Below are 13,241 nucleotides of genomic sequence, written 5' to 3'. Positions count from 1 at the left end.
TTATTCAAGTTTCATCTTCACCCCTTTTTTCCCCTATCAGATATTGACGGTATATTTGTGACCCATGTAACCGATTGCAGGGCCTTTAATATGTTTGCACTCTTCCCAAATGAGTCGGATTGAAGTACAAAGAATGCATTCAGGATGAAGTTCAAGATCCAGTCTGATGTTGAGATCAGACATCAAAGGGGGGACATCAAAGTGTGTGTGGATAACAGTTGGGGTCACAGGGTGGGGGAGGGCAAAAAGAGGAGCTGATACCAAGGGTTCAATAGAAAGTAAATGTCTAGAAAAGAATGATGGCAACATATGTACAATTATGCTTGACACAATTGATATATGGATTATTCTAAGAGTTATAAGAGCCCTCAATAAAAATGATCTTTTAATTTTTAAAAAACTGTGTGTGGAAAAGTAGAATTAAATGATAAAAATAGTAAAACAAATGTGACCTCTCAACAGAAGCTCCAGCAAGTTTGAGAAACTTCTGTCAGCAATGATAAGAACCGTTTTGTTCACGCCAAAAGAACTGAGGATTCAGTCCTGTGGGACGTTAGCCCTGGCGATGCCGTCTTTTTTATACTATTAACTGAAGCAAAAATGAGTGCCCCTTAAAGATTTTTATTTTAAGGCCAAGACAAAAATGAGTTGGGAGGAGTCAATGAGGACTATACGGTAGATGCGCTTGGCTTCCCATCCCAACTCTCCTGTGCTGCTAAAGCTTGGGCTCGCTCTCTAATGCGGCACACTCTCACAACGAGCTGATGTTATTTGCCCTCCAGAAAGTCAACAAGCACACTACCTCGGACATCCCAAAAAAACCTTCCCTTGACCTTTGCTCATGCTCAGCCCACTTTTGTTTTAACTGGACCACTGCCACCTCATGGTGGCCATGGCTTTGCTTGCATTGTGTTTTCACGATTGTACTAGAAAAGCCATATCTCATCCCCTGTTCCAGTGCCTTCGAGAAGTGCTTCGGGGTCTTGATCTGACGTGTTTAAAATTTCCATGGAAAACTCTGCTTTGCAGCTTATGTGGGCACCCATTTAGCGGAAAATTCACTCAGCTGTAGTACTCAGTCAGACATGCTTGAGCGCAACTAGTTGAGATGTCTGTGGTGTTGGCTGTTCTTCTTTCTGTTCATGATTGGTCCCCTTCACACACAGCATTATCTCCTGCAAACTGATGTGGATAGACGGCTTCTGCGGGTCTCATCTTCAACATAGTCTCCTCTTTGCCTAAAGCGAGTTCCTTGTAAACTACTGATTTCTTTGAGAGATTGTCCCTACAGTTTCCATGAAGCATCAATGATTTCATCAACTTCACTGTCCATTTGTTTGCTCTTGCTTCGATTTTGGCAGAAGTTTTATTGTGATGACTGAGTCTCTTTATTATTAACTTTCTATCGTGAATGAGTGAGGGTTAGTAGAACATATCCATTTTCCACTCAACACTTCTTACACATTTTGTTTTATCTCACTGATTGCAATCCACTCGAGGTGCCGTTATTGATCCCAGCTTCTCCCTGTGTTTCTGGTTTCTGTGCTTCCTTCTTTCCTGATCCTTGTGAGTGTTGCTCTTGGTTAAGACTGGCTTTTGCTCTCAAATAGGTAATTATTCTAAGGCATGCACCCCGCTCTGGTGGTCTTGTACCTCATAGGGGAGTAGGATAGTTTCCAAACTCCAGATGTGAAGGGTGACTAAGAACCATTTTCTCAAAGGTTCCACCAAGCTCTATCCAACCAGTAAGCTGGAGCCGCAGAGAATGGGAGCGTGTGCAGCACTTTACATACCAGGAAGTCAGAAAAAACGTCTACAACTGGAAAACAATCAGGACATCGTACTATAAGCATGATATTTAGGAACAGCGGGAAAAGTTGTAAGTGACTGTCTTAGGGAGCAGAGAGCAAGAGTGAAGCTAGGACGACAGATTGTCAGCTTAAGGCTCATGGGTCTACTTGACTTTTTGAATATGTACATATGTAATATGAAAAACCCAAAGTTTATTATTGTCGAAGAAGAGCCACTGTGGACATTTTTAAATGCACTGGGTGAAAGTACATCTTTTGGCGGGTGGCGGGGGCGAGCAGAGAATCACATGTGACTGAAGATTTTGACAGGGCTCTGTGCCCATGGTGTGCTGGGGGAAAGCCTAGTGCACATTCGTAGTGGCAACCAGTCGAGCTGGGCCAATTGAGTGTATCCGGCCGTTTGTGCTAAGCACTACAGAAATGGAAACCCAGTCAAGTATATTTTAAGAACAAGTGTGTAAATCGAAGGGGCACATACTGTTCTCACAAAACCAAACTCACTTCCATCAAGCCAATTTTGACTCAAAGCAAACGTAATAGGATGGAGCAGAACTGCCCCCATGGGGTTCTGAGACTGTAAATCTTGACAGGAGTGGAAAGCCTGATCTTTCTCCCAAGGAGTGGCTAGTGGTTTCAAACTGCTGACCTTGTGGTTAAGAGCCCAAGGAGTAACCCACAACAACATGTAGCTCTCTTCACATGCCGTTCTATGAAGAATTTAGAGACAGTGAATTTGGTTGGCCTTCCTGGGTTGGCCTGGCAAGATCCTGAGTGCCGTATTCTGCTGACCAGGCCAGGGACTCTTCTGACACAGGCTCTCCATCTCCCTTTCCTCAGTTCTCATGTCAGTCTTCCCAGGTGCCGTAATCCTAGGAAGAGTGCTGGGCAGTGATTTTGAAGATTGTGGTCCCTGAAAGGATATGTCTCTTTTTGTTATTAAGTGCATCTCGTTTGGAGTTTTACACTAAAACGGGAAAAAAATACTCGTTCTTACTGTACAGTCGATGGAAATCACGATGGATTGAAAGCAATCTTCGGACAAAATAAATGTTTATTGTGTGCAAGTGTCCGTATCTAGCACTCCCCTGTTAGTTTGCTCTACCTACTATACCGGCTGCGTGTAACCCCAGCGCCGGAAGCTACGCCGCCAGAATGTACGCCCACAGTGGGCAGGTTTCACCAGAACTGGCAAATAAAAAAAAACTCTAGGAAGAAGGGCCTGATGATGTATTCCCAAGGAGAAAGCTACATGGATCTCGAGAGAATACTGCCCAATACAGCGCTGAAAGAGGAAGAGCCTTCAAGAGCGTCCAACAATGGGCCAAGGCGGACCAGTCACCTGGAGGAGGTCGCAGGACTTGGCGCTGGTTCACTCTGTTGCACGCAGGTTGCTCTGAGTCAGAGCTGGCTACCAGCAACCACAATACTAGCATGCAAACCGGCCGTGGTCATTTCTGCCCCGTTCCCCGTGACCTAGCACGGCACCAGGCAATAGAAAGAGGTAGCAGGCATGTTAAAGGAATGGATGTGCAAGCGGCACATTATTCATAAACCAGATCACCTCGGGGTGTTTCCCCTCACCCGCTGGTGGGGCATATGCTCCATGTTGCTGGGCATTTCTGTTTGGCGATCGGCATTATTGAGGACTTTCTAGTGAAATACTCTGGAATAATGAAATCAGATGTTTCTGGGCAACCTCATTGTGCAGCCAGGCAGAATGTGTGTGTCCCCCTGATTCTCGAGCCAAGTGGAATTCAGCCTCACCCCACAGTTGGCCTGCTTTTGGAGAATAAGCCTTGTTCTCAGAGGACAGTCAACTCACGGAACTCATTTTAAAACTGCTTCCAAATGTTTTGTCTGACGAACCTTTTCGAATTTCATTTGAGTATCTGGCCTTCATTAATTACTTAGCGTTAGTGAGTCCAGAGCTGTCTAATGCTCACATTTCATATACACGAACTAGTCAGATATGATTACAGAGCATAGAGCATTGAAATCCTTCACAGGAATGAATGTCAAATTCCTTAGTGTTTTCGCTTGCATCTGCCTAACGACTGTTTTTCCAAAACGACATGGTGCAGGCATCCAAATTGTCCCTTGGCCGTCCCTCCTTACTGGCCCCTTCCTTCAAATCACTGCGGTCCATTTTCATCGTCTCTGCCTCAGTCAGCTGACCCCTGCCCGCACATGAAAAGTGAAATGGAACTCCACCAAATAGTGGCTAATAACTGTCCACCAGAGGATTGAAACCAGTGAGATTTTAGAAGTAGCTTTTGGCTCAATACCGAAGTAGTCACTTGCCGTCTCCATGCTGCTTCCCTTATGGGATTCAGCCTAGATGGGGTGGATCACTTCTCGTGGTGCAGGATTAAATCCCCCAGATCCCTGTCATGCTTTAACAATACAAACTGAGAGCAAAACAGAAAAGCAAATTGTATCTCCAGAGCCAGTTAGGATATAGGCTATTTCTTTAAGATATCTCTTTATTTCTCTTAGCCCAAATACACTTAAATACTTTGGGGTATTTTTTGTTTGTTTGCTTGTTTATCTGTTTGATTGATTGGTTTTGTTTTACCTTGTTTCCAGGCTATTGTAAGTTTTATTTTTTTAATCATATTATTGGGAGCTACAATTGCTGCCACCATCAGTTTTCTTTCTTCTTAAACTCTTTGATATCAGTTCCTGTTTATCCCTCTCTTCCCCACCCTACCACTCAGGAACCTTCTCATTATTATTGTTGTTATTGTTGTTTTCATGGCGTGTCACATCATGCAATGTATGTAGTCACCTACAGTCCTGTTGTTTGTTCCCCTGCAATGGTGTCACACAGTTATCAGTGCTATCAGCTCCCGCCCCACCTTGCCCCACCCCCTCGCTTCCCACACCCTCAGGGAATCATTATCCCCTTTACTGTTTCTGCAGGGTTATCTATCTTGGCTTTCTTGCATCTAACTAAATTATACAAATGGGCTTACGCAGGTCTAACAAGATTAATGAGCTAAAACAAAGACCATCCTGGTGAGGGGAGGAAATATTAAACCAGAGGATAATGTTGTATTTCATCAGTGCTATACCACACCCTAGATCTATTTAAAATTTTTTTTTAGATCTATTTAAAATTTTAACCGCGAATCTTTTCCTACAGATCAAATGAGATCACTTCATCTAAGTATATGAAAGTCTTTGTTGCCCAGTTTCTTCAGGACCCAGAGCTCTGTAACTGCTCCGTTAGTTTCTGAGGAAAATAACTCTCGCCTGTACCATATGTGGATTGGAAATTTCCTAAGAACTAGAATCTGTGGCTTAATAGTGGGAGACCCAGGAGACACATGACAGATTCGGTAGTCTTCCAAGGTCATCATTGTAAATATTGATCGGGATCATAGCAGAGACACACAGCCCTAACAAGGCCTACTCGCTCCTCCCTCCGCGCATTAAGCCTCTGTTGGGTACATCTTTGTTTAAGGCAAAGCTCTCCAAAGTTCTCAGTCATTACATTGTTTCTGTCTTGAAAATGCCTAGTGATCTGTCTTCCTATACAATGGAAGGATTTGTCAACAACGTGGAAGGCACTCTGGTTTAACTCTGGTTAAACATGGGGCTGCTAATCAAAAGGTTGTTGGTTCTAACCCACCCGCTTCTCCAAAAGAAAAAAAGGAGGCCGCCTGCTTTTGTAAAGCTGCACAGTCTCAGAAACCCGGAGCAGCTCTTCTCCACCTGACAGGCTCACTCCACGGACTCCGCCGTACAGTGGCGAGGTGGGATTTTAGTGTAAACGTCCATCTTTCATAGAAGAATGGGTGTAAGTATGTGCAGCCCTCAAAAATTAGGCCATCAACTGAACTCAGGACTCCTAACACTACATCCTGCATTGGAAATGTAAACCAGTGGTTCTCTCACTTAGTAATTGGAATGCAAATCTGAGTTTGAATAAGAAAGTGGCCATCCATATAGCTACCCACTGGCTGATTTTTCCACCATCCTGCAGACGGCTCTCAGCGACTTAGCACACATGGAGATCTAGTGGTTGAGCAGTTACGTCTGTAGGTGTGGGGGAAAGGCGGCCTTCCCTGGAAACTGGGGGCCACACATCTGCTGTGGACCAGACACATCGAGGAAGTGAAGTCTGTGCCCATGAGCAAACTCGCCCCCTGGACCTCACTCTTTGTGAAGCCCCTCCTACGCACATCCCCGCTGCTCTCACTTGCACAGCCGCAGCCAGGAAAGCACACTTCAATCCATTGGTGGTCTTTCTACATGTGCTGTTTTTCCTCTTACAGTGAAATACGAACGGATCAAATTCTTGGTGATTGCCTTAAAGAATGCGGTGGAGATATATGCTTGGGCTCCTAAACCATATCACAAGTTCATGGCATTTAAGGTAAGCGTTGCTTTTTTATTTTGGCTCTTGGGGTGTTTTCCCCATTTTCTCTGGAGAATAAAGTGGTCTATCTGTCTGCCACAAAAACCAGTCCCCATTTTCCTATTTTCGAAATGTAGCTATCCCTGGCTCTTTAATAAATCCTACAGACAAGACTAACGACGTTAGCTGTGACCTCCTGCATCTCTGGGCTAGTGACATGTTGGACAGAATGGCCTTTGAGACTCCGTGTGAAGTCCTCTGACCAGGGCATGTTCTGATCATTCCTCTGAGGAAGGGAGACCCACAGCAGCACTGCATCCCTAAATCTAGTCATCCTCCCCAGCCTTTCTGAGTGAAGGTCCTGAAGCTCGGGTGATACTCAGACCCCCAACCGCAAGGATCGGACGTCTCTGAAATGGATCCTGAATGCAGGAACTAGATGGGCATGACCTTGTTTCTTGACATTCTTCCATTCTTGTTACCTTTTTATTATTATTATTTTTGTCTAAGCCTCATCCATCACGCCATGCAACAGGATGCAGATAGGCAAGTCCCCTTCCCCAGCTCACCCACGTGGACCCCAAATGCCAGGAGGAACGCTCCTGCAGGCCCATCAATGTGCAGAGACCCCCAGAGCCTTCCCATGTCCGATGTGATTGTACATTCCGTTCGTGATTTCTCTCTCTTTCTGCATCCCATCCGCCTTGGCTGGTTTCTCTCCACCTTGGTGACCGGTCCCTTGGTCCCTCCCTTTCATGCCCTGCTGCCTGCCCATATGCCACGTGGAGGGCAGAAACGGCCTTGGGAGGGGTGACATCAGCTCTCATCTGGACCGATTCGCTCCACTCTGACCTCACTTTTCAAGTGTGCCCTCCGTGCCAGGGATGTGCTTCAGAAACTAGATTGACCGGTAGAAATAGGCTTCCTGCCCTGCCCTCCTGCCCTAGTCCTGCTTTTCTGGAGAGGCATTGGGGAACTTAGTAGGTTTGTAATAACCAAGAACGCTTCAGAGATGACTCCTTAAAAGCTAAAGAAAGTGACGCTGCTCTTCTGCCAAAATGCTCTCTGCGAAAAAGCTTATCAAGCAGGGCCCCGTTCCCAGTCTGGCTGTGGAATCACTGCCAGCATCATGGTCGCCAGAGTGAATGGGAAGGTGCCGAGGGCTGTGTGCAGCAGAGCAGTGCCAGCCGGGGAGGGAAGAACAGACGCCAGGGTGTGGACAGACCACGCTGGTGCTGCCACGGGGCAAACTCTCCTTTAGGGAGAGACAGGAGAGGAGGGTTTGTTAGGGGGCAGTAGCATGATCAAAGCATCGGCATTTTCTTGACCTTCAGGACCCATTGAAGGTAGAGAATGGCTGATTAATGGTACAATTGACAACTAGTTGGGACTTAGGATCCAGAGTCTAATGCACAGGGCCTTCCTAAGTTCGGCTGGAGCTTCCTTGGTCTATCTAGTTAAACCCAGGAAGCCAACATAAGTTTGAGACTCATGGTATTCCACCCCAGCCTTCCTTCTCGGTCACCCCAAAACCTAACTCTCAGACTCAGCATCAAGTTTAGAGAAAGCACCAGTCTGACCTACTATCACTTGTTGAAGGAAAACCTTAATCGGGCCATGCCCATTATTTCTGAACAGGCTTAGCACAGAGCCAGCCTCAGCTGCCCACCCAGAATGTTCCGAAAGGGCGGCAGCCACGGAGGGTCCTGGCTGCCACATGGAGGTTTCTGTGGCCTGGCCAAAGGGAAAGCTGGACACAAACAGGAAAGAACAGTGCCCGGGGGCTAACAAGTTATTTGTTTTACATTTCCGTTATAAATTAGAGGAAGATTTGCAGAGCAGATGACACAGTTTAAAAACTCAGTGCTTCATACACATGCTTTCATTGCAGCCTCTCAGTGTAACATTATCCATCCGACCTGCTCCCTGTGTTTCCTTTCTCCACTCGTCTGAGCCCTTCGGGACTTTGTCGTTGGGTAAATGCTGCCCCTCTGGACCCCACATGGCCACTTTTCCGAAGATGTGCCTGCATTGATAATGTTATTGTTCGCCTTGTAGACCTCTGGGTCACAGGACTGAGCTCCATTCCTGTCTCAAAGGGTAACCAAGGGTCACAGTCTTGGGGACCAGGCACCAGGTGTTGTTGTTGTTGTTGTTTTTAATATACAGTGAACAGAGGCACCCCGTTAATTAGAATCCACAACTCAAGCCCAGGTCTCCACCCTGGAGGTAAAGGGGTAAAGAAAGAAACATGGAGGTGCTCAGTCTTGCCTCTGAAGGCACCTTTAGAAAAGAGAGTTCTAGGGGCGCACTTCCACCAGACGATGGCCGATGGAGAACCCCCTGCTGACAGAATCTCTCGGGGTCATGTGCATACTCATGGGGTGAATGTTTCAGTCTTTTGCAGATCTCCAGCACAAGCCTCTGCTGGTGGACCTCACGGTAGAAGAAGGTCAAAGATTAAAGGTCATTTTTGGTTCGCACACTGGTTTCCATGTGATTGATGTCGATTCAGGAAACTCTTATGATATCTACATACCATCTCATGTAAGTGCCTAGAAGCAGAATGTCAAGGGCCCTGTGTACAACCAGGCCGCATGCAGAAAGATCGTTTTCCCTACAGTTGTAGTAGAACGCATGCTTTTACCAGCAGCCAAGCAGGAGGGCTTTGGGCCTTCACTAAGTGGAAAGAAAGGGGCCCCGGTAATGCAGTGATCAAGCACTGGACTCCTAACCCCCAAAGGTCAGGGGTTGGGACCCACCAGCCACTCTACAGGAGAAAGTCTCCTTGCATAAGCATTACCGCCTCAGAACCCACAGGGACAGTTCGACTCTGTCCTGTAGGGTCACTGTGCCTCACGGTCAACTTGATGACATGGGCTTAGTTTATTTTTATTAATGTATTTTTTTTCTAAGTTGATGGAATGCTTTTAATCCATAATACGTGTAGATTTAACTCAATTTTACCACAGCCTCCAACTCAGCAACACATGACCGTAGAAATCACTTGTTATTTTTCTCTCCATATTTTTTGGACGTTCTGTGAAAATGCATAAGATGTGATTTCCTCAGGGGCATGCATTTTGTGTTTTCAGCAGGCTGACTTTCAATATGGGAAGCAAGATTGGTTTTTCTTTTGTAGGTAAAGGCCAATAGTCGGGCACTAATTTCCTGGAGAAAATCCACTTTCTTCTAGCTAGTTCCCTTCAACTCGAGTGTCAGGTGAGCTTGTGCTTTCTGACACACAGTAGCCCGCTCCGGGACCCACATGTAGCAGCTTGGCAACTTAGCTGCGTTTAATTTCAGCATTCCCATCTTTCAGGAACGAGTTCATGGCTATTGTTAGAATGAGACGAGATGAGGGATCCAAAGTGCTCAACAAAGAGCCTTGCAAATTGGATTTCTCCTTCATAGTAGCCTATTCATAGTATTACTGTTACTGTATCGACTCACTGACCAACTCGTGGCTTTTCGAAGAAAACACTGGGCATGGGTTCACTTAGTAGGTCTCGGCAACAGCAGAGTTGTGTTGTGACCTCACAGCTAGCCTCCAGTAGCAACTGTTACCAGAAAAATCGGAAACCTAGTTTGTTTCAAGGGTTTAAAACCCCAGGATTAACAATAAGTTCAATTTCCAAGTTCTTCTAGTTTATATCAAACACACACACAGTTGTCATTCGATGCCCATCTGTTAAGTTTGCATCATGGACCCACAGGCACTGAGGCTGTGTCCATCAGATTCAGCTGGCTTGTAGTCCCCACTCTGTTTGCAAAACCCAAGCCAAACTCACCGCCTTCGAGTCTAAGGTGACTCATAGGGATCCTATAGAACTCCCATAGAACTTCCCTCGGCTTTCACCGGCAGAGTGGCTGGTGTTTTCAAGCTGCTGACTGTGAGATTAGTAGCCAAACACTACTTTGCCACCAGATTCCATGGGAAAGCACCTGACATTCAATGCCAGTGAGGTACAGGTTCAAATCCCAGATCGGCTGCCAAATATGAGCACAGCTTCAACTGTCCTCATCAGTAAATGAAAATATGTGGGAACTGGAGAGCCCTCGAAAGACCTAGCTATGTGTTAGCTTGGTGATTCGCACATAGTAGGTGCTCCGTGTTTGCTTTGGGAGGGGGTGACAGGGAGGGTAGGTCAGCTGCATTCTCACCCTCGTGGCAGGTTGGGATTTACCATAGTCTGACAGAACAGTGGCTAAATTAAACAGCAGATCGAACGAAAACAGAGGCAAAAATATTAACGGTGTTGTTTTGTCTTCAGAAAAAAAAAAAGAAGAGTAACCCATGGTCTTTTGTTTGTCTTGTAGATTCAGGGCAATATCACTCCTCATGCCATCGTCATCCTGCCTAAAACCGATGGGATGGAGATGCTTGTGTGCTATGAGGATGAGGGGGTGTATGTTAACACCTATGGCCGGATCACGAAAGATGTGGTGCTCCAATGGGGAGAAATGCCCACGTCTGTGGGTAGGTTAACCATTCCTTATCTCCTTCAGCAGTTACAGCCCCCCAATGAGACGAAAGTCAAGAAATGTGAAACGACCATTTGATTCCACCAAAAAAAAAAAAAGTCTGTGAATAACCACTTGTGAGACTTGCTTTGTCCGTTTATCTCAAACCCTTTGTCATGTTTGTGGTTAAGATGTGAGCAGATGCTGTGAACTGTTGCCCATCTCATGTTTTTAATGCCGTTTTGGAAATTCCTTTTGACAGCCTACATTCATTCCAATCAGATAATGGGCTGGGGCGAGAAAGCTATTGAGATCCGGTCAGTGGAAACGGGACATTTGGATGGCGTATTTATGCATAAACGAGCTCAAAGGTTAAAGTTTCTATGTGAAAGAAATGATAAGGTAAATCCGTTTCAACATTTGCTTTAGTGTTTGCATTTTAAGAGACCACCAGGTACCTGTGAAACCTTCATTTTCCTGTATGCTGATTTGAATCACATCCATGTGAAGCAATCTAAATTTCCTGGAAATGGCATTATTTGGTTTGATTCGTGTCAAAAACAAACAAAAAGACATAAAAGCATCGTAAGATTCCTTGTAAATGCTTAGTACCTTGTATGATGACTCAGCAGACACCCCAAATTCTCCTCAGCACGTTAGAGAGTTGGCTCATCATTAATCACCTCACCGTGGGCCGACTTCATACCCTCACTTTTAAGGCTTTTTGCCACGTTGCTGTCAGGACCTAACCCATCACCTTTCAAGGTCGAACATTTGACGTGCAATCCTCAGACCTTTGAAGCAAGGCCACCTCTTCCGTAAGGAACGCACGGTCACAAACTCAACTAGTGCCATGCCCCTGTCATTCCAGCTGTGTTTCTTCTGAACTGTCAGAGGGGACTTTGCATTCCCGTGAAATGGGCCCTGTCCTCTGTCCGTCTGTCATGAGGAGCTACTGCACAAGAGTCGTCTGCAGCAGTTTCCCCTCCACCTGGCCCTCCCTGTGAATAACCTGAAGTTTCCAGTAGCTTAGCTGTTCTGTATATGTGAACCCGTCCATGGTCGCTGTGACCCGCTTAGCAATGCTTTCCCAAGCCAGTCGACATCAACACATGCAGAAAGAACAGGGATGGCCGGACCAGCCGTCCACATCGACTCACCCACCCTGGTCCCCCAGAGGCCAGTCTGGCCTTACTCCAACCCTGGAAAGGAGAGGTCTAGACCAGATTCTCTCCTGGCCAACAACTCTTGACTTGATGTGGTTTGGGGGTGCCAAGGATGGCTGCAAGGACTATACCAGACTATGCCAGAAAAAATCATGACCTCTAGTAGCACTCTGGCGTCCACTTAGTCTCTTTGGATATCCTAAAACTAAGATTGATCTGGCCTGGAACCACACGCAGGTTCACTGAGGACCCCCCTCCCTCATCCCCACCCACACCCCCACACACAGCAGGCCTGTCCCAAGCTGTGCCCACACTTTTGGGAATAACAGTGGCTGGGGCTGAGGTTTAGAACCCAAAGCCCACAAGCTAGAGCGAAGCCACAGCCCTGCTCTCGCTTGTCTTGGTTTTCCACGGCCTTCTCTTGGTGCCTCTCCAAGCAGAGTCACGGACCCTCCGGGTTGCTGACTTTCATGTGTAGCCTTAGGGAACCAGCAAGCAGGCCCACAGAACTTCCCAAGGAGTCGGTGTGGTTGACATCGCTCTTCTGAAGAAGTTGTGGACGTGAAGTAGCTGAGACTTTACCCTGGTGGTAAAAGCAAATGCCTTGGACCAGCGTTAGGAGTTGGTTGGCTCAAGGGCCGGGACATCCCCAGAGTGTTCTTTTCCTGGGACTGTCATCCCTGAACTTCAACTCAAGCAGGCCATTGCTGAAAGTGCTGTCCCTTCTCTCATGTCTAATAAAATGATTGGCCAGACGCAGACCTAATGGACCGTGGTTCCCCTTAAGAATAGCATCATCACATTGGGCCTCTGACAAGCCAGGGTCAGCAGAGAAGCCAAGCATTAACTCTTAAAATGCCAGAGTGAATCGGCACTAACCCCCTTACCCTGTTTGACCACAAACACATTATTGGTTTTTTTGGGTTTTTTTATTTTAAAAATTCGAAACTAAAGTCCAAGGGTAGTAGACCCCCTGCCCCTGCCCTCCCCCCAGTACCCCTTGTTGACTTCAGGAATTTGAAAGTATTCCCTCCAGTCCCAAAGGCTTCCCTTGAGTCATCACAGGGAGAGAAGTGGAACCTCTGTGCCTTTCCAGAAATTACCTAAGGGCTTCTGATATCCCAGGCCACCGATCTAGCACATGCCCCTAGGACACAACACAGCACCCAAAGGGATGTTACTGAGTCAAGATCCAGCCCTTGAGTGTCTTTGGAGGCCAGTCCCACCATCAGTCATGTTAACCGTAGTCATCTACGGCAGAAGTGCTCACCCAGGATGCACTGTAGCAGAAGGCACTTTATTAAACCCCAGCCGTTGCGTCCTCAGAGTAGACCCATAGCAAGGTTAGTTCATGGGAGAGAAAGATGGATGGACGGTTGAAGAAGGAAAGAGGAAGAAAGAGAGAGAGAGAGAGAGAGAGAGAGAGAGGGAAAAAAA

General features: G+C 46.5%; 1 protein-coding gene across 1 annotated transcript in view; it reads left to right on the top strand.

The window, feature by feature from the left end:
* Positions 1-13,241, top strand: part of TNIK (TRAF2 and NCK interacting kinase) — a 443,318-nt gene that overhangs the window by 427,441 nt on the left and 2,636 nt on the right. The window contains exons 27-30 of the mRNA XM_075547026.1: positions 6,092-6,192; positions 8,572-8,721; positions 10,495-10,654; positions 10,901-11,040. Of these exons, the coding sequence (XP_075403141.1) occupies positions 6,092-6,192; positions 8,572-8,721; positions 10,495-10,654; positions 10,901-11,040 (551 nt within the window). The remainder of the gene's footprint in view (positions 1-6,091; positions 6,193-8,571; positions 8,722-10,494; positions 10,655-10,900; positions 11,041-13,241) is intronic.

This window comes from Tenrec ecaudatus, chromosome 4, assembly GCF_050624435.1.
Source record: "Tenrec ecaudatus isolate mTenEca1 chromosome 4, mTenEca1.hap1, whole genome shotgun sequence".
Taxonomy (NCBI): Eukaryota; Metazoa; Chordata; class Mammalia; order Afrosoricida; family Tenrecidae; genus Tenrec; species Tenrec ecaudatus.
This window is presented reverse-complemented; position numbering and strand designations above follow the sequence as displayed.